This window comes from Colius striatus, chromosome 3 (genome assembly GCF_028858725.1).
Source record: "Colius striatus isolate bColStr4 chromosome 3, bColStr4.1.hap1, whole genome shotgun sequence".
In the NCBI taxonomy this organism is placed as follows: Eukaryota; Metazoa; Chordata; class Aves; order Coliiformes; family Coliidae; genus Colius; species Colius striatus.
In genome coordinates, this window is record NC_084761.1 from 92044996 (window position 1) to 92067211 (window position 22216).

Consider the following 22216-nt stretch of genomic DNA (forward strand, 5'->3'; position numbering starts at 1 on the left):
ATGCCGCAGCTCCAGCTGCCCGCGACTCAGCCTTGCTGTAGCGAGGCTGACAGCGGCGCCAGGCTGCGGGGGCAAGCCCAGGGGCCGGACCAGGCTCCCCGCTGCCTGACAGGGCCCAAACCCGGCAACACGGCTCTCCTAAGAGGCGTCAGACCCGCCGCGCGCCCGCGCGCCGAGCCCCCTGCCTGCGCCACGCGCGCCCCCGCGCTCTTCTGCGGCTCCATCCGGGCACGCGATGACGTCATCGCCCCCTCAGGCGAGAAGCCGCAGCTTCCCCCCCCCCAGCACCTCCCCGCACGCGCTCTGGCCAGCCAATGAACGAAGGGCATTGCGCCACCGCAATGCATCCTGGGTGTTGTAGTCCGGCGCGTCTTGTCCGCCCCGGCCGGCGCTACAGCTGTGCGGCGCTGCCGGGGTCCGGCCCACCCCCCGCCCCTTGTGGGCCGGCCCTGCTCTCCCGGCCGCCCTATGGCAGAGCGGGTCAAGGTTCGGCGGGGGGCGGCCTAGCCAATGGGCACGGGCGTGTGCAAGGAGGGGGTGGAGCCGGCTGTGTTTTGTTCAATTGCCATTGAGGAGCCCGGTCCATAGGCGGAGGGGAGGCTGCCCGTGCGGGCGCAGGTACCGGTGACCGGCGCTGCGGTGAGGGAGTGGGGCGGCGGAGGCCCCAGGGGCATCACCCGTTGTCCGAGAGCGAGCGCAGCCGGCGGCAGCAGCTGCTGCGGCGGCCCAGAGGCGGAGGGGAGGCGGCCAGGCCCGGACCCGACCGCTTCGCGGAGCCCTGGGCGGCTGTAGGGACCGGACAGCTCTCGCCGGGCGGGAGGGACGGGGCGAGCGCTGCCTCGGGGGGACCTTGTGGAGTGGGGAGGGGATGTGTGTGACACCCACTGCTCCCGGCGCTGCCCTTCCCCGCGGCGCAGCCTCCTGCAGCTGCAGAGCTGAGGGCTGCGCCGCCCTTTAATTAGGCGAATAGATAGGTAGAGGTGTTATATGTTTTATTGTCATCGATGTTCAGACTGGAGGCCGCGCTGCTTCATCGCAGCTGGAGGTAAAGACTCGCTACCTTGCGCCCTGCCGTTAGCCAGAGGCTTCGCGTGGAAGCGAAACGGCGGCTGTCCTTAGCCCTGACAGAAGAAAGACATCCTCTTCCCACCCCCAAAAAAATTCCCCTGCTTATTAATAATTGCCGCTCGGGATGGGAGCTGGGTTGGCTGTGCGGCGGTGCCATGTGTCCCAGCGGGGCTGCTGTCGGCGCGGGCTTCGGCCTGGCCCGGCGCGGCGGGGAGCGAGGGGAGGAGGGGACGGTGCCGGGCCTCGGTGGGGCCGGGCCGGGTGCCGGCATTCTTTTGTGCCGCTGCCCCGCGGGACCTACGTCTGCGGGCACGGACCCTGGGATTTCTGAGGCGATTCTCCCCTCTGTTGCTCAAGGATAGGGTTACGTCAGAGTAGGTGCGTGCTTTTCCACCATAGCTGCCTTCCACAGCGATTCCTGGGTGAAAATGGAGGTTATTTTTTCCTTCATCTCCCTCAGCAATAGGAAAGTTGATTTCTAATTTATGGTTCGTAAGTGTAAAGGCCAGTGGGGTTCAAAAGTCCGGTATCGGTGAGTGAATAGGCTCTTTGTGTTATTCTGTCTTTTTTAAGGGCAGTTACATGGCTTTGTTCTGCTTATTTGGCATATTAAATGTCGTCTTGCCTGTGCAGAGGCTAAACAGAGCCGTGTTCTTGAAATTTCGGATGCTATTTAAGCAGGTCGCTTTAGGTCTTGTGAGACAGAGGCCGCCGGTTGTGTATGATCCTCTGGCGTTGTGTCAGTTATCTGAACTCTTCTGGTAAAGCCCTTGAAAGTTAAAGGCGTTTTCTCTTCAGGTAAACGATCATAACCGTTCAGAAAAGAGCCGTTATGGAAATAGTGCTTTGTAGTAGCACTGTAACATTGAGCTTGTGGGGTTGAGAATGGCCCGGTGATTCAGCCCAGGTCAGACGCTGGTTTTTAATGTGCATGCCGAGTTCTAGGCCTCGGGATGAGTTGAGCCAGCTGGTCAAATCTATTTTCTGGTTCACTGTGCTTACATTAAAATTAGCTCCTGAGAACGATTATTACAGCCTTTGCTGTTACATTGCCTCCCATTCATATGCCTGACTGCTAAGAAATATTTTTGTCAAAGCCACTTCTGGCAAGAACCAGTAAGTTTGTGTGTCTCGTGGCAAGCTGAAATGTTTCTGGATGTGTTTTAATTATGAGTAGTCTGTTTGCTTCAAGTTGGGCTAATGAAATCTGGAGTGCAGTGTTTGCCAAATAGCAAAAACTTTTCTAATGAAGCATGTGACTTGAGTTTTACTGGAGATGTATGTGGCTGATCCCAAAGAGCTTATATCTTTATAATTATTGTAGTTCTGAAAATGCCTGGGAGAATTTCACTTGGAGGCAAGAGATCAGTATGTGAGAGGAAGTAAACCACACATTTCAAATAATTCTACATGAGCTGGTGGAACTCCTGACTAGCAAATGGGTTTACTACTAGCTCGTTTTGAATTTCTAGGAAATGCTGTTCATATTAATGTTCATTAATCATCCCTAGTTTTTTGTCAGTAACAAGATGCTGCGCCTCATCATATTGGAAGCATGTGCTGCTTATTAGGCATAAACTTAAAATACTGATCTGCAAGATCATTCCCCTAAATATCTCCTTTCAGGGTCCTCCATGCTGTCCTCTAGCAGCATTTACCTGCCAGGTTGTAACCAGTTATTATCTCTAACTTGAGGATTAAAGTTGATAAAATAACTACAGGGGGATATTTTAAATTTGGCACAGTTAGACTTCCCTACTTCCTCTTGAAAAGCTGTTTTTCTGCAGGGTGCTATGATTCAGAAAAACGAGGAGGCTGAAAGAAGAAATAGTATTTGTGATCACAGCCATTGTGTTTAAAAGCTTTGGAAGTTTAGTATAGGCATAAAACTGTATTTATTAAAATGTGGTGGGCAGATAAACTGAAAGCTTAACGTTAGTGAGAAGACTGCAACTTATGGCATGGACTGCTTCATTTTAAAAAACCATGAAGGATTTATTCTTTCCTATAGGAATTCCTTGAGGGTCTGGTAGCCATTACTGTAGCTCCCTTTCTTAGTTCCTTCTTTTCCCTTCCCTGTTCTTTCTCCCCCTTCCTCTGTTGCCTCCCCCCAATCTACATTCCTTTGTGTTAGCAGTGATGATGGCAGTTCTAGTCACCTCCTGTGGTTTGATAGATTATTCCCTTTAGAAACATGGTGTACTTAAAACTTTCCAAACACAATTCTTTCCTTGCCCCTACACTTTTTTTGGATGCTTTTTTTTTTATTGAGTTTTGTTCTGAGACTTTGTCCTTTCTGGTTCTGCTTTGAGTTTTCTTAAGTAGTAGCAAGAAGTCTTGTTAAATCTTTAGTGGAAAATATGATACTAATATTTTATATGGTGATTTACATGTATTTTTGTGTATTTTAATTATTATAGTATAAACAGAAATCTTGCCTTTTGGCAGCAGTGAGTTTCCCTCTCCTGCATGCACACAAGTCTCTGCTTTCTTTTCAAAGACAACTTTGCTTACTTTAAACTTTGATTTTTATAAAGTAAACTTCTTGGACTATTTTAGATTCCTGCAATCCTGAGATCTGATATTCATGTAAGAATGATCTTTCAGGTAAAAGTTCATAGGACCTTGTCTTTAATCTTACACAATCTACATATAAATTTAAATTTTGAAATAGATTGTGGTAGGACATGTAAGAGATTACTGACCATTGTGAAAGTAGCTGTAATTTTTATTCTAGATACTGTAAGTAACATAAGCTTACTGGGGAGAGGAATGAAACTACACACAGAAACCTGTGCAGGACTTTATGAACACTCCTGAAGGAAGAGTTAATGAGCAGGAGGCAACCGTGCTCATTAATTCTAGGGAAGAAATTCACAGCTAGGAAAACAGCTACTGGACCTCAGTGTGGTGGCTGGTAGGTTCTTGGTAGATAAGTTGTTGTAATCCATTGACTGTGTATACCTGAGAGGCAGTCATTTATGTTGACAATGTCATGAAATTTGTGTAGTTAACATAATCTTAGCAGTGAAGTGTTAAAATCTCATGATGAGAGTGTCGGTATAAAACCAAAAAAAGCACTTTGTTGATTTCTCTTAACTGTAAACATGCTGTTGGGGAGTTTGAGGCAGTTGTGTTTTCAGAAAATGATTTTCTTTGAGATTTTCTTTCTCCCCCAAAAGAAGGTCTGTAAAAAAAACCCTCAAAATAGGCATATTTATAACACTTTTTTTTTTTCTAGGGTGTTTTACAAATTTGTGGTGGCCCAAGTGGATATTGCAGTACTGTTGAGTACAGTCAAACCTGAAAGATAACTATCTTAATATTGTCACTATACTCAGTGCTGTTGTGGCTTTTCTGTTTGGTCAGTTTGGAAAATGTCATCCACAAGCTAGCAAGAAACTCCCCCACTTATTTGTAATGTTTTGTAGTGGGCACAACTTCCGAAGGCCATGTTTTGGTAATTTTTAGGTTGAGGGGAGGAAGTAGGCAGGGTTGTTACTAAATGCATTATCTGGGTTATGGCTCTTGGTTTACTGTCAGCGCTGTTTTTTTAAGCAAGTGGTTAAATACCCTGCTTTAGAAAATGTTTCAATTCGCAAACTTACAGAGTTATAAACCCAAAACTAATACATTTTCCTTTCCTCTGTTTCATCTTGATTATGTTTTAGTGAAATGTGTGCCATCACTTATGTTTTGCTTGGTGGGTGTTAACAGTGAGATCAAGGGTTCTGATTACCTAATGTTAGCGCTTTCTCCCTGAGTTTGGTATGACAACACTGTTTTAAATTCCTGTGAAAACTGAACTAAAGCACGGGGAGGAGTACTGTCACTGAAATATCTTATTGCAGGCCTAGAGCTTTGGAGATACAGTGATGGCAATTGCTCTTCAATGTGCCTAAGTCTGTACAAATAGAGCTAAGAGGATGAAATCAAACAATATTTTGCCTAGAGTTGTCATTAGAAGTGTCATTTGCAAAACTGACTCTGTATATACCAAGACCTCCGTGTAGTTGTGGGAAAGGTATTTGAGGTGGAAGAAAGCTGTTTCTGCATTTATTGAGCTTTCAAATTGGAACCCAGCCGGTACAGGAAATAGTTGAAGGAATAATTACAGCCCTCACTGTCTATACATTTACATTTGTGTTTTAGATAGAGATCCATGATGCTGGAAGACGGCATCTGAAGGATAGTTTTTTCTCCTTAACATCCTTTCTGTTGAGCCACCCAGCCTCAGGAACTGGCTTTTTGTTTATTTGTTAATGCACTTGGAACTTTTCTGGGTTCATGAAAGATCACATTTATAATTTGACAATTTCTACACCAAAGTTAAGGTGGATTAACTTTAAAAATAAAGAATAACCTTTACTGTCCTAATAAGACCTAATACAAGAAGGCTGTGGCTTCACTTCTGCTGTCACTTCCCATTGAGCCATGAGTGGGAATAATAGTAACTTCTGTTGGTGTTATATTAACTTTAAGTCTCTAATTTGCATCTGAAATCACATTGTGAACGGGTGCTAATGCATTTAAGGAGTTTGGGAGGGTTTTTGATTTGTAGGGTAAATGTGTTTTTGAACCTAATTGGGCAGTTTAAATTATTTTTGCAGCATGTTTAACTTAGTGCAGTTTGTGTTTATGTCAGTAGCACTAAATCATCCTCCAGTGCTATGCAAGTGTATTATGTTTCACTTTCTTAACTGTGGCTTAAGATTTTGTCATAGTAAAGTATTCCTAGATTTCATATGGTTACTACTGAATACTGTGTGATGTTTCTCCAAAGTTTGTTTATAGGGAAAATTATTGTTGTAAAGGTACTGCTTCCTTTAAACTTCCCTTGCTTTTCCAATGAGAAATTCACTTTCTGTCTTCCTTCAAGGTTGCTGTTGATTTGGCCTCTTTTGGTTTTAGAGGGATGAAAATTTATCATATTTATGGAAAGGTGCAAGTGACAAAAGCTGTATTTCATTTGGATCTGTCAAACCTTGTAGCTTTTTCAGCTTCTACAGTCCAGAAGTAGCATGCAGAATACAACAAAGGTTAAAGTTTGGAGCCTCAGGTGCGGTGTAGATAAAAAGATGTGGAAAAATGCTTAAGGTTAGATGGATTTAGATCCCTTGGGCTTGTTCTCTTACCACTCAGCATTTCCTAGTCAACATGTAAGTGGCCAGTGAATTTACAGGTGGTATTTGTATCATGATATGAACCAGCTTTGTTTTCATAACATAGGAGATTTCTGCTCTATGGACCCTTTGAGGGTGTCATCTTTAAGTTATGGTCTATATTTAGCTACATAGGATCTAGTTGTATGGCTGCATAAGTTTTATGAACTGGCAATTAGAATTACAATCCCAGTTTAAAAAAAAGGAACCTTTTTGCTTAATTATCCCAGTCTGATAGTAGTGGCAGATAATTATTCATTATGTCCTGTTTAGAATAGAGCGTAGTGGTGTGTAAGCATGCCTCAAGATAACTGCTGTGCTCCAGTGTGTAATTTGATGCAATATTTAGTGAGGAGAAGAGTAATGGAAACAGCATTCAATAACTACCTACTTGAACTGCCTAAATTATGGTATGTATTCTAGTGGAGAAGGAGTGGGTACCTAGGACCTCATCTCTTCATTATTTAAAAGTGATGAAATAGAAGTTGAAACCTAATGAAATTGAGAAGTGTGATAACTTGGAGGCTAAATTCAAATGCTCTTGCCTACTGTCAGGGGCTATTGAAGGTTAAGGTACAATAGCAGAGTTGCTAATTTGAAGAAGATATTGCTAGCAGTGGAACATGAGTGAAGCTTAGCCTGATCCATTCAAAGTATGTATTGTAGTCCACCCGAGCTTAGCCATGTGTGTACATACTTACTTCCTCATCTTCTTCCATCTGGTTCAGTGCTGTCTGATTCATTGTATGGATAAGAAATTGCTGAACTCCTGGAAGGTAAGATGGGACTATTGCAATTCAGAAGAATGGTATTTAAACAAAGCAAAGTACTTGGATAAATGCTTATATTGCAGAGGATGAAAAAAGATAATGTTTTGTCTTTTATTAGATGCTTCTTGGGTGTCTTAGAGCTCTTAAAAGTTAGTTCTTCCCCAGTTTAGTGACTTTAGATTTTGCAGTTTAAATGTGAACATGCAACTTATCTCAGACATGGACTTCCTCTGACTGGCTGTAACTAGCGCTGTCTGCTTCAACTGCCCATCTTTAAAATCCTGCACATTTTAACTCTTATTTGGTTTGTGTGCAGTGTTTTCCATCCTTGGGAAGTCCTAACTGGGCCTTAGGCTATAGTTGTAGTAAAAGGTGCACACAGTGCTTTGTGACACCACATCAATGAAAGCTATTACATCACTGTTCTAGGTTGTTAGTAGGTTGTTAACAGGCTAAGCACGAAGTAAATCAGCTTCTAGTTTCTGTTGGTCAGAGGAGAAAGATACAACAAGAGACTGCAATACTGCTGAAATTTACATACTGCTATGGGAGATGACTGGAGTTGATTTATGTCCTGGTGAAGAGAGAGGCAGGTGTGAGTTTTGTTTTGTTGTGTTGTAAAATAAACTGAACACACAAATCCTGAGGTTTTAATTTGAAAAATCGGGTAAGTATTGAAACTTAAGCACCTACTGTAGGAGGATAAGCAAAGAGTGGCTTGAAATTGAGTAGTCATTTAAAGAAACAAGCGTAGTACTGAAAAAGGTGTAGGACTGTTCTGAGAGTCTCCTGTCCTGTATTATCACATCTAATGTGATTTGTAAAAGAAACTTGAGCTCCTCTATGGTCTCCTGAGTCAGTGGTTTGCTGTACTCAGTGTTGAAACTTGTTCTGAATATGGAACCGAACATCTTTACTGCTGGTCAAGCTTGTTGCCTAATTCCTTGGGCATGAAGGACAGCTATGATTACCCCTGTAGTAAATAATCTAAAAATATTTCAACTGTTCTTTGTCATGTTCCCACTTCCTTGTGTCTTGCCCTTCACCCTGCAGACTTGTGATTCTTTAGGCCTAAATAAAACTAGTGTATTCACTTCTTCCAAGAGGTCATGTTTTTTTTCAGCTTTAATCGTTCTTGTTCTTCTCAAGTTAGTTTGCATTGGTCTTTGAGTGTGGTGCTTAAAGCCCAACTTTGTACTACAGCTGAGGCTTTCCTGTGCTGAGTGGGGAGTAAAAAAACTGTTGTTTCATGTGCCCTGGAGCTGACATTCCTGTTTATGCATCCCCATACATTTGACTTTCTTACAACAGCTTAACACTTGTTTCAAGGTCAGCTTGTTGATCCAGCCTAGCCCACAGCTTTCTTCTGAAGAACTCGCCTTCCTGTTGGCTCAGTTAACACTGCCTGAGCATAGCTTTCAGAACTACCACTAACTGCTGTCTTTGTACTGTTATCTGCCAGTGTTACATTTACTATACAGCCTTTACTCACCTTCCAACAGAAGTCGTTAAACCTAGGTGTATGACCTCAATAGTTCTCTCCTGATCTGAGAGGATCAAATGAACCCAAGCCTATTTCTAAATTCAGAACTAGTTATTCAGCTAATGGTTAAACGGAGACAAACTGCAATGAGGTAAATGTCTCTTGCACCTGCAGAAAAGGCTGCAGCTGTCAAAAGTTTGTTTATCACTTGAGTACTTCTTGGATCCAGGTGCTCAGCCAGTAACTTCCCATAATGCAGTGGTTTGATGTTTCAGATCTTCAGCTGAAGAGATGTTACTGCTTTATGCAGACTACAGTGTACTTAACCTTTGTGTGAGTGAAGATGCCAGAAAGCCAGATGTAATTTCAGAGGCTTATTTTAAAGTATGTTTAGATCAAGCATACTTTTATCAGTACTGAAAAATCATTTGAGTATGAGTTTTCAGGTGAAGAGCTGAAAGGACGTGCTTTCATATCTTGTGACTTTATCAGACATATCTTTACTGTTTTGTCCTTCAACTTGATTACCAGAAGCTGATCTTTTCCAAATGCAGTCTTCTGTAAAGATAACTGCCCAAGTGAGAAGACCTAGATTTCCCTTCCAAACACTCATGGTTCTGTCCTCTCTTACACTGTTGTCTGCGGAAGTTATGTGCTTGACTTGCTAGTCAAGTGATTTACCTGACCCCATTTAAAGCTGCTAAATTTCTATCCCAGTCAGTGGAGATTAAAACTACAGACTCTTTCCTATCTTCAGTTTTCATTTCTCAGCTGGCATTTTTGTGCTCAAATAAAACTGAGTTATTCTGCCTTAAGTGAAGTGTGGCCCATAATACTTGTGTACTGATGGATACCTTGTGCTTATTTGGTTCCTATACAGGAGCATGGCTTTACATTAAGGCTTCAAGCCTGTACTGTGTGAGTAAACTTCACGAGTTGGAGTCTTAGTGACTTCTATGAATTCACTTTGGCAAATGAATTTTTTTCACAGAACATGCTTGTAGAATTAATTACTCATTCATTAAACATCTGATAGAGCTGAAGTAGCACACAGTGAAAATACTGAGCTTTTCCATCAAACAGAAGGTCTTTCAGTATTTAAAGAAAAAAAACAGTCACTCTGATGTAGTTAATAGCTCACTACTTTTTTTTTTTTCAGACTTAACACAATCATCTTCACTTACATGGTGTAACCTTGTTTGACTCATGAGATTTCTTTTCAAGTAATTGTTACAAATGCTTTTTCCAAGTACCTGCTGCAATTGCATACCTTTTGGGTTTGTGTCTTGACCTCTAGCACAGCTTTTCATGAATGCAGCTGTTCATGTGTTGTTGAAGGCTGAATGCATGGACAGAGCAAGTGGCTATCTTGCTTCTGGAATGGTCTAGTGAACTGGTAAGAGCCACATTGCTCAACTGAACTAATTCTGATTGAAGTACCTTAAGACCAGCAAGAGGGGTATCCCTGGTGACACTTGAAGTAGTACATGAATGCTGAAAGCACACACAATATTGACATATGTACTGCTTTTGTCTTTGTATTTCATTCCATTATTTTAATGGACTTCAATTTGCAATCTGCTAATAGAACATTTGTGGGCTGTTGCTAAGGGTTCACTTCTAGAAGAAGAGTAGTTCTACTAGATACTACTAGATAGTTCTACTATCTACTAGTGGTGTAGATATTATCAGAGACTTCGTTTGAAAATTCATGGGATGTGCAAAACAGAAGCTGGATACCAACAAATGATATGTACTGTAGGTTACAGAAGTAAAGGAGCAAGAACCACAAATTCTTCAAACTAGCATTCAATTTTAGTATTTCTAGTGAGATACCTGAGACTTCTGTATGTTAAAGAAAATTCTTACTATTTGAAAGGCTACTTGAAAGCTGTGTGATAGGCTTTTTCCCTGAATTTTAATGGGTCATGTAACTAGATGAGTGTTGTAAGACTTAAGGCCTTTCAGTGTGCCACCTCTTGAAGTGGTATCTCCTGCCAGATGACTTCAGGTTTTTTAAGCAGCAAATTACATATGGTCAGCCATGATTGAGAACAAGTTTGGGCCATGAGAGGCAATTTGGTTGTCTGTTACACACCAGATCTCATATCTGTTAAATGCATTTCCATACTCTTTAATGATAGATAATATAGCAGAAAGCTTTAACTACTGTATGCCAGCCTGCACAGAACTTCACCCTTCTTGTGTAGCTCTTCCTGTAACTATCTTTCTAGAGTTTTGGGCTTTATATGAAAGTAAACTGTTTGTCATAAACTGCTAAAATAAGGATATGCACATGCATGTGCTCATTCAATAGTTGCACAATAATCTTCTGGAGAGTTTGAATTTTTGAGACAAAGACGCAAACTTTCGTTACACCACTAACTTGGGCATAGTACTTATATATAGCACTTGTATACATAGTCAGGAGAGGGGAAATACTACTCGTAGTATGGAGAATTAGTACAGTAAGACTCAGGGAGAAGTGTATTTAATATTACTGTAAGCATTGAGATGTATGGTTATTTACACAATACTGCTAAGCACTTGAATTCTAAATTTAGCAGTATCTGCAGCTCAGCTGCTGTACTAGTTCCTGAAAAATATTTGGACTACTGTAGGTTCCTTGTTTTTAATTTCCATAGTTGTATACAAGCTAATGTTAGGGAGACTTCCCTGTGTGCAGGTTATATAGATTATTAGATCCCTGAAATGCCATGAAGTAGCGTCTTAACACAAATGTTTTTTCACCTGGCCTGAGGCTTCCAGCAAGAATGTTTCACACTCAGGATCATAAAAACAAATCTACAAGTTGGGCTTTTTGTTTTCAACAAGCCAACCAGATGTCTGACACTCTTCAGAAGGAACCTGAAGGCAAACAGAAGGTTTATTACCTGTGTATGTTAGGGGAGCAGGATGTATGGAAAAGATTTATGTAATCCCTCAGCTCCAAGCCTATAGGGTTTGGTAGTAGAACAGTACTTCAGTACTGACATGATTTTGATCTGTCCTGCAAGAGCAGGTTGTGCATGAACTAATTGTCACTGCCATACAAGTTAAGGATAAATGATACACCTTTTTTTAGGGCCCCAGTATTTTCAAAGTACGTACGTGCCCATTTGACCCTTCTTTAAGGGCAAACACAAAGAGAAAGTAGGCAGTAGTATTGCTAATCTCTGTTTTCTCCTGGCTTTTCTCTATCTGATGGAGTGAAGCAAATATCTCAGTAGTAGGGCAAGTTAATCATCTATGTGTTTTTGGCGTTTCTCTCACAAGCCTTAGAATAAAACAAAATCTTGTGGGGCTTACATAATCTGGATCACTTGCTTTAGTGGGAGTGTAGTAGACTTAGGCTGGTGGTGTGTATATTTCTTCAAACTAATGTTTTTTGTATAAATTATTATTTTAGTCAGATCTTTATATCTTGCTGGAAGTTTTGTGTACTAAATAAATACTTTGGTTTTAAATACTGTTTTTATAAATATTCTGTGTGGAGGTGGAAATGATTTGTTTAGGACTTGAGCTCCAAGCTTTCAGTGATATCACAGACTGAAAGTTACAGTAATAATCTTTAGTGGTGATTGCCCACTAGGTTTTGTTCTGAACTACTGAAGCAGGCAGTAATTCTTAGTTTAAGATAGCTTATTCTTGAAATGATGACTGTTTGCACATTTGATTCGTAATTATGGCAAAAGCAAAGGGCTTAGTGTTCGTGCATGAAAGCCTCAGTAGATCAGCCTTACCATTCCTCAGCACTGTACACCACAGTCTTGTGCTTTCTGCAGTGATGCTGAGGAGAAGAGTCCAAATCACCCTCTGCAGGGAGATGATTGGTCAGAGACTGATGGATGTTGATGCTCAAATGGAACTTCAAACATAGTGGATGTAAATATCCTTCATCAAAATCAGCATAATTTGGCCTGGTGTTTAAATAGTGGCAGTTACTTATGTTCTCTTTTCTAACATTTCAAAAAAGAATCTTTGTACATGGTCAGACACAAGGCGCAGCTCATCTGTTGTCCTGTCAGACAAAGATACTTTAAAAGATGCAGGATGGCTTGTCTGTGGTGTGAATGGTAGGTCTTCCTTGAGTCTGAAAGACAAGTTTAAACCTGGCAGACCGATGAGACTTCTTACTGAAATAAGCTGGCAATAATAAATGCTTTAACCTCTGACTGGGTTGAGTTCTTAGACCTAGTTCTTGGTGGTGATACATTCTCTGCTTTAATTAAGTGTGACCTGGAAAAAAAAGTCTCTTGAGTTTACTTCTCCACCACTTCTGTTGCAGTGAGAAATACACTTCGGAAACTGTGACAAAGATTTAGCATCCCGTGTCTCCACCCTTCCTTTGCCTTTCCTCTTAGTTTAAAAACAAACCCAAACCACCTGATGGCAACTTGAGAATTAAAGGGTAGTATATTTATTACAGACAAGATTTCACTGTGTAACACAATGAAGTCTTCAGTTTCTAATTCAAATTTTACTAAACAATTTTAGATCTTTATTTTGTATGTGTTTCTCAGCCAAGGTGGATAAATTCTGCATCTGAAGAATAACACATCTGAATACCAAAGTATTGACCTTTAACTTCTTTCCAGCACATCATCTCACTCTGTATTTTGAATCTGGAAACCACCATCTTTAAGCCATGATAGTCTCCTTAGTTTGCTTCTGGTGCTTCTCCTTGCAGGTCTTTTGTGTCTCACATGGGAGGCTTTGAACAAGGTCTGTTTTTTCACTTGGTAAACTCTGAGTGCTACTCATTCCCTTTGAGCTCCAGGCGTTTGTTGAAATGTGTTTCATTTTAAGTAAAACGGAGTCCACAAGCTGTGTACGATGGTTGAGGCTTTGCTTCTTTCTCATAGGAGCTCTCACATCTGAAGTGTGGGAGATGGAGTAGAAATGAGTGTGTAGGATTCAGCCTTATTTTAGTAACAGTTTATATTTTGTCACAGCTGTCTCAGTGACCAGTTGGTGTTAGAATGATGATGCTTCAGGGTCAAAACCGTCAAAACACTATGAGCTCTATAGTGATTTGCAGCATTTGAGGCAAGTGGATGTAATATTTATTCTTGTCTTCCCTCTGGAGGCAATAACAACCCAAATCCTAGTTTTTAAACCTTAGCATGGTGAAATACAGTCCTGTCTTGCACATTAAGTGAAGTATGTTCTTCAGCAGGCAGTTTTGAGCTCTTGATACTGCTCATGCTTCCGGAGCCTGTGGAATATCTGAGAAACTTGACTCCAGTGGCCATCGGTTAATATAAAACATGCCTTCTAGCATATTTTTCCTTGTCTCTTTCTGCAGATTTGTGCTGGAGCTGTGGCAACCTTAATCTAGGCTTGAACACGTCATAATGTTGAGGCTTCCTTCTAATAAAAACTGTCTTATGAGCACTGCCTGAAGAAAGCTAAGAGATTCTGTAGCTCAAGAAATATCTTTAGTCTTAAAGAAACACTTGAATTGTGAACATTGGAACTAACTTCAGCTTCATTTTGAGTTATAACGTGTGTAGTGTGTGTAGTTCAGCCTTACATCTGAACTCTTCAGGGAGAGGAACTACTATTTAAACAGGACTTGCTAGATGGTTGTGAAATAGTATCTGTAGATTGCTAATTTGGGTTATATAGATTTTGTCACTTTTGTCAGGAACTGTTGTTCTAATACACTGTTCTTAGTTGCTTTGTAAAGAATCTCATAAAATAGGAGTGCTACTTAATTGTGCATTAGGAGAGCATCTCTATAACATGCTGGAAACTAAGGTGTCCTCCTCGAGTACCTACCCCCCAAAAGCATTAATAGATAGTTCTATAGCTGCAGGAGACATTCTAATTAAAACGCTTGATATTTTTTTTTTTAGACTAAATTAGATTAAATGTGGAATTTTGGTAGGTTGTAGAATAACCCATTCTGCACATGAATGCTGAAAAGTATGGAATCCAAATAATTCTCTTTAAATGCCTGCTATTGGGAATCTTTCTGGGCTGAAAGTTGTTAGCAATAGACTTAGGTTACAAGGAACGCTTAGCCTCCCTGTCAAGTCCTTAGTACTGTGGTAAATAATGTTTAATTTTAGGATGGAATGTTCTCTTTCCATTTGGAAGCTGAAGTCTTGCATTGCAATAAACTAGACATTATGTAGCTCTCTTTCAGATGACATAAAAGAAATCACCAGTTTCTAAAAAGCTGGTCTTCCAACTTAATCTTGCTTTAAGCATAATGAGGATGGGACTAGACAATGCTCTGTTAAGACTTGATCAGTTCTGTGTGATATTTCAGTTTTGAACGGCTTCTTGGACACTGCAGAAAGTGCCAGGAGGCAAAAAAAACCCAAACCATCTTTCATCTAGAGTCTAGTAGCAAAGTCATCTAGATCTTGAGTTAGTACTGCTGGGGTGATTAGCTGCTTTGGCTTGCTGAAGCAGAGATAATATTTGAAAGGACCTACTTATCCGAATTGGAATTTTGACTCTAGCTAATCCTTTTCTTCTGCTGGGAGCTGGTTAAGTACACCTTTGGGATTGTTGGTAATAATGGTTCCATGTAGCTCTCCAAGCAAAGAGTAGGAAATAATGTAAGGAACAGAAGAGGGAACAACCTTCTGTGTTCTCACTGGGTAATATTAGACCTATAGGCAGAAAAAAATGGAATTATGACCAAGAAACACCTACATTTGTGCTATGGGGAAATCATCTAAAATCTTGTGATCCTTTCTTCTGTATCCAAGATGGAACTTCCAGAGACAGGAGAAATTGTTAGAAGTGTTTCAAACAAATGTAAATTTTCCCAGTGAGATGAGCTGTTACTGGAACATTTTGTCCTGCAGGATGCAGAGGAGGAGGAGTGGGTTGGAAATGAGTCTGGCTGCCTTACTTTCTTAGAGCCAAGAAGACATTTTTTTTTTTTTGAATTGACTTTATGTTCTTCATCAGGACTTCTCATCTCTTTGAAAGCAGGTTGTCAAATTGGATGAGCCTCTGACATCCTTTAATTGACTGGGAGGGGTTGGGTAATCCATATTTTTAGTAGTCTTCCCAAAAAAGATCCTAGTGATGTCACTGAAGATACAGAATTCGTGACACGAGTGCTTCTTTTCATCTATCTCTGCCCTTAATCTTGGCAGAGATTTTACAAGTCATTTACTACTTGTCGCTAAACATTTAAAGAAATAAAACCTCTCCTCTTCAGTAGTATTGGAAAGACAGAGTAATAAATCTTTACTTTTCTCAGACTTCAGAATGTGCCATAGAGCAGAACTTTAAATCAGGGATAATGGCGATACTGATTCCATCACAGCTCATTCTGCAGTTGTGAGGAATGTTAGCTTTGGCTTGCATTTGGAGCTTGATTTTTATATTCCATTTATTTTATCCCTTTTCATTAGTCTACCTTTCATCAATAAAAATAGCTTCTTTTCCCCACACCTCTTGCCTCTATCCCCGAGCTTAAGGAGATCCCACTAAGATTAGATCTCTCCCAGTACAGAGACTGACTTACATCTTTTGTTACACGTGTTTGTCTTGGATGGCTCAACTTTCTCACTCTACCTAATCAGGCTCCATAAAATATGGTGTGCTAAGGGAAAAACAGTCATAATCTTGTAGGACTTCATCCAAGTTGGAGCTCCAAGGGCTGTTATTATTATTACCTCAAAGCTTGGAGTACCTTTATGTCTGCACTTGCGAGCCTGGCTCAGTTGCTATCTGTAGAGACTTGGTGACGGCAGAGGTGCGTATCTTTGGGGTACAGGTTGTGTAGAAAGCAGGGCATGTCCTCACAGTGATAGGCAGTGTCTATGCTGTAAGGCAGCTGGAGAAATGCAAATTCAGCAGGATTCAAGTTGTCCTAATAAGGATGGTCAAATGATTCCTATGACTGAAAATCCAATTAGTTTGAAGTGCTGAGCAGTTTGAGGGGGATTCAGCCTGATAAGCATGAAGGGCATCATAAGGAGAGACTGAAAAAGTTAGCTGCTTTAAACCAACTCTTTGGAAAGAGAATGCAGTGGATAAGGTACATAAACAGCTTACTATCTCTGTGGGTATGTTAAATACATACCACAACAGAGGATCTTGAAACAAAAAATCCCAAAAATGTGAAAATACCATGAGGCATTTTCTGTAGTGCAAAGAGCTTTCTTCTAGGAGTTACTGAGGGCCAAAAGCTTGTAAGGCTTGAAAATATATATTGATGGAGTTTAAAATGACAACAGCATAGCAAAGCTAGGGGGACTTGTATAACTCTTTTATTTCCTCACAGCCAATATAAATCAGCAACCATGATGGAAGCAATTCCTGATAGAGTATAAATAGCAGAACTAGAGTGAACCTGGACTTTGGTCACTTTAAGGTGCTGAGGTTGCAAGGACAGCTTAAGATGATTTTTGCTGCTAAGTTTAACTAGTCAAAGGAGTATAAATTGGAAAACAAGAGCAAAACATGCTCAAACCATGCTTTGGAAGGGGATATCTAATTCCTAATTATAGCCAGATGTACTTGACTCAGTGTGGGAAATACTAATGTCAACTGGCTTTCTTGTGTGGCTCTTCTTTTTCTTTTCCTGATGCTGTAGTTGGACAGGTACTTTAATGAGCAGTGTCAGCATCCCACAGTGTGCCCACATGAGCATTTGTGTCCAGTTCATGGCAAACCAGACTGGGGACCTATCCAGCTGCAAAAAACAACCTTTCACAGAAACAAAAGGAAACAGTTTTGTTTTTATCCAGTCTAAAAGTTCCTTGATCTAGTTCTCTGTGCAGTAGCAAAACCACTTGTGCTGGCATACTGCTGAGGGCAACAAACGGCCAGGGAAGAAAACGTGTTGACAGTTGTGATGATAGCTGAGGTATATCAAACAGCAACCTAGAATGGCTTTCACTGGTAGAAATGTGGTGGTGGTAACTTTTTCTTTTTTTCCACTTAAATGTTCATTATGTCAGCATTAGCAAGGGCTGCCCAGTATGAACAGATTTGTAAATGTGTAACAGTTAGTAGTGATGTGGACAGTGTATGGCCTGGCCTGCTGGGTTGCTTTGGAGCAGGCTAGTGCAGCATGCCAAACACTTAAAGGTGGCTGCAATGAACCTTCTGGCTTTGTTTCAGAGCAGGTTAGTTCTGGGTAAGGCTAGTCCATAATGTAAGATGAAGCACATCAAGAGGATGAGGAAGGAATTCACTTCTAAGTATGTTTTTGGCCCAGGGAGGGTGTGGAGTCTCCTTCCTTGGAGGTCTTAAAGACCTGCCGGGACATGTTTCTATGTGACCTGGTCTAGGTTGACCTGCTTCTGCAGGGAGGTTGGACTAGATCTCTAAAGATCCCTTCCAACCCTACTATTCTGTGATTCTATGCTTAGGGTTTGTGCTTGGTATTGAGAAATGGAATTTGCTGATAGGAAGTAGAGCAGTAGAGACATGGAGCTGGTAAGTGGAGGTTTGTCTGGCTAACATCTGTCTGTCTCATGTAGCCCTTAAATGCTTACTAAAAAATCTTTCACAATTGAGTATTGTTGGTAAGTGTGAGTTGCCAGAATGGGTAATTTTTTTAAATTTCCACTTTTCTGTGTTTCAGAAGTGATTGGGCTGTACACTGTCAGGACCTGAGCAGTCACAACTCTCAAGAACTACTTTCAGTAGCTGGTGGGATTAAAAATGTGAATAACTGTACAACTCTGTTTCTGTGGTTTAATTTGTCTCCCCTTTATCCTTTTATGCAGTTGAATGAGTGATTCATTAACTGGAAGATTAATATTCTGTCTATTTTTTCCTTATTCTATTGTGTTATTAATTTCAGTGAACCATCTGACAACTAGAAGAACTAAGCAAGATATAAGCGTTTTAGCTAACTGATTACGAATCAAAACCTTGTTCTTCTGCTGTCTTTGGTAGTTTTATTAGACTTACTTTTTTTCACTGAGGAGAAAAAAACCCCACACATTGAGTGAACTTGAGTGTTTTTGGTATTTGACTTGGTGTGATTTTTTTTAGGACAAGATCTGGTAAATATTTCAAGTTGTTGGATGCTTTCCTGAAAGATAGGACATTTTGAGTAAAAACCGACGGGGGAGTCTCCAGATACCTGGGTAGCATTATTTGTGGTTGAGAAACGCTTGTAAGCAATGTTACAGCAAATAAAAGTAGATATGAGTATGAGCCAAAAGGTGGGCAGAATTTTTGATTGTGATGTATCAGACATCGGTGAAGGTGAAATAGTGTACAGTTAGCATACGGAAGTCCTTTGAGGATGTACTCAAAGGCAACTGGTATAAAAGATAATCTAACACTACTTTTATTATTAATACTATTAATATCTTGGTTTGAAATGAGTTTACCTTGAGTCATGGACTCAAGTGACTTTTTTCTACTACTAGTTATTTAAACAGTTGATAAGTAGCAGTGTGGAAAAGAGGAAGTACTTTATGGAAACATAAATCGAAAATTGCTGTTTTCTGGCATGCTTTTTATTATTTTAGACTTAAAAACCTAGTAAATGGAAGTAAACTTCAGGTCCTATCATGAGTGATCCAAAGAGTCATGTTGCTTTGTTTAAATTTGGAAACACCTGTGTGGATCTCATCCTGTATGTCGTAATTTGCCAAGCAGTCACTAAAAACACTTGACCAGCTGAAATCATAAGCAAGAATGCTTAATGTGTCACTAACAGACTATCATCATGAGTTGAGAAAAGATATTTTTGTTAACACAGTAAGGCAAAATTATGGGAAGAAAAGGTTGTTGAAGGTATTGTGAAGAAATTACAGTTAACACAAATATAAACTTGGTTTTGAAAGCTGAAGTGAATTTGAGAACTGTGGTGAGCCTGAAAGGCTTGATGACAGAAGGGGAATGAAGAAGCTGAAGTCCTGTGGTTTTGTTCTGGTTGGGTTTTTTATTGAAGTGGAAGAATGAGGTGGAGTTGAGGAAAGTACAAGGGTCTGTTTGCTGGGGTGAAAATAACCAGCTAATAAAGAGTGTTAGAAGATGATTAGGAATGATATTGCAGCGGTTAAAGATTACTGATGCTGAGTGAAGAGAGGAGGAAATTAATGATATAAAGGGTATTTACGATAGATAGAGGCAGATGGTGAACCTAGTGCTTTTGATTTAGGTGACTGCTCACAGGATAAAGATATGTAAGCTTTTGTCAGTGATGCTTTTATGTGTGTGGTAACCTGTCCTGATTACAAGTTTAAGATCTGGTGTTTGCTGACAGGTAACAATTACATAACCTTTAAAAAAGAAAATGCACAGGGAATGCATTAAAAGTAGCTTAGGTTTTGGGAAGTGGATGCAACATTTGAGCTATCCACTGCTCCACCCTGCTTTGTAAGAAGGGTTTAGTGATGAAACAATATGGTAGAATGTCTTAAAATGGCAAACAGTGTTACAGAACAGTATGGTAGTTATCTTTATCTTCATGTGTCATATGCTGTTGTAGTATACCTGGCTAAGACATCACAGGACCTTAAGGGTTGGAAGGGACCTTGAAGGATCATGTAATCCAACCCCCCTGCCAGAGCAGGACTACCTAGAGTAGATCACACAGGGGTTTTCAGTGTCCCTAGAGAAGGAGACTCAACAACCCATCTGGGCAGCTTCAGTAGCAGTTTAAATGAGAGAAAGCTTTCCTTTTGCCTGTGATAAAAATCCTGGGCAGAAATAATTTAATAGTAGGAAACAGTTGAATAATATCCTGATCTTTACTATACATGAGTGTCATTTCCCTTCTGAAGCTGTAATCAATGAAAACTCAATAGGGGTATTCTTTTATGAATAGAGACATGTGATCTGAAATGCCAGGCAATAGCATTGGTCAGACTGGGAGATGTGCACGAATGAGTGGTCCAAACACTGTTACTACAACCCTAATTATGCAAGATTTTTTCTGACTTTTTCCTTTTCTGCCCCAATCTTACAGAAAATCAGACATGATACACTGACAACATTTGGAAAGAAACTTTGGCAAGAAGATGGAAGCGTAAATCTCAAGACTTTAAACCAAACCAGAAATGGCTCATGAGTATTGAAACAAGAGATTGAGGAGCCTCCAACACTTCTATGTGAGCAGTGGAAAAGGAACAACTACCATGGTAACACTAATAACAGAAAAGCTACAGAACCAGAGCTTGGATGATCTGACATGTAAAACATACAATATTAACCTGGTAAGGACCTACCAAAATATCATGTAATAAACATGAAATGCAAAGTACGTTAACAGTAAATGAAAACTACACAATATATATGTAGATATACAGCCTTGAAATTATGCTCACTCTTAAAAGTGCTTGTTCAACATGTATTTTTTCTTTGGCTAGCTTGATGAAGCACTTGGAATCTGCATTTTATAGGGGAATCTGTGGTGATCTTAAACTGGCACACTCATGACTTGTAACTAAACTCTGAGCCTAGGTGTGAGCCAGTGATGACCTATAACCAGTAGCAGTACTTGCCTCTATGCTTGGCAGTTGGTGACTTCTAGGTTTTGAGGCACTGAAGTTTGCATAAACTTAGAAACTGAGCTATCTTTTTACTGATACTCACTGTAGGTTTTGGACCAGAGACTTGTAAAATCAGAGAAGTCTGTATTGCTGTTTTTACACTGCGTAGAGCCTATATAGGAATGTGTTGGCATGCTGTAATATGTTGTAGGTTGGTTGTTTGTTATTTCTGTCCTTATCTATACTTACAACAAAGTGTGAAAAAGAGTGGAATGGAAAATTGCAGTCTCATCAGTGGTTTTACCTTCATCTTTCTCCTGTTCTTCTCCTTTAATCCATCAAGTAATTGATTTTTGTAAGTGCTCTAGTTCTTGCAGTTATTGGGTTATGAGGGTAGGGATAAGTTCTGTTTGTGCACAATGGCAGCTTGAAGTGTAGAAATGGAGGAGAAAATGTGTCTAAAAGTGTGCAACTAGATTGCCTCCCTGCTAAAAAGGATTAATGGGACCAAATGATGGCTTCTTGACCAAATGTGAACCTAAGGTAATAAAAAGTACACTTTTTCCACTGAAGACAATTGCTGAGTTTTAAGAGAAACAGTCTGCTAGTGGAGGTCTTGAATCAGCTTTAACACATTTAGACTTTTTGGCAAGAAGTGGGGGTTAATACTGCAGTTCTTTTTCTGATAGCAACAGCAATTTAGAGCAATTCTGAAATGCTCTTGCCTGCACCTTTCATTACTTGTGCTGGCACAAAGTTCAGTGGAACCATATGGTGAATCATCTTGTGAGCTGGTCAAGGATGAAGAGTAACCTGTCTTGACTGGGTTAATGTTAACCCTTATCAGTTTCATAGTCCCTTTCACAGTGCATCTGCAAAAGTGTTCACCTTGGCACAAGTAGATAAAATAGCTGGGGAAATGCTATTCTGTAATACAGCTCATAAATGAAGGTTATAAAAGAAAGAATAGCTCTTTCAAAACTATTTACCTTCCAGCTAGCCAGACTGGGCACAGACACAGCATGTATAGGACTTAGTTTACACAAATGGAAGTGCACTGTATCATGACCAAGTACCTTTCTTAACCTGTTGCCTGGATATATTGTAAAATGCTGGCTGCAGCTGCTTTTACTGTTCTGTTAAATGACAAGCTAATTTTCCAAGCTGGTGTAATTCATTTGGCTAGTACATGTTCAGTTAGGCTGTACAGTCTTGTGCTGCACCTGCCTTCAGAACAAGCCAAATGATTTGGTTTCCTGCTGTAGAAGCAGGAAGGTTTTCCTGAGTTTTCATCTC

The 22216-nt window shown here is 40.5% G+C and overlaps 1 protein-coding gene across 4 annotated transcripts in view; it reads left to right on the forward strand.

Annotated features, from left to right (window-relative positions):
* The first annotated feature begins 503 nt into the window (after nucleotides 1–503).
* Nucleotides 504–22216, forward strand: part of FAM53A (family with sequence similarity 53 member A) — a 68425-nt gene continuing 46712 nt past the window's right edge. Inside the window, exons 1-2 of one of the 4 annotated variants that reach the window (XM_061994068.1) lie at nucleotides 504–618; nucleotides 20398–20644. In XM_061994068.1, coding sequence (XP_061850052.1) covers nucleotides 20567–20644 — 78 coding nt within the window. In that variant the 5' untranslated portion in view covers nucleotides 504–618; nucleotides 20398–20566. Of the gene's footprint in view, nucleotides 640–18051; nucleotides 18134–20397; nucleotides 20645–22216 lie in introns of those variants that run through there. The other 3 variants (XM_061994065.1, XM_061994066.1, XM_061994067.1) reach the window with 3 other exon arrangements.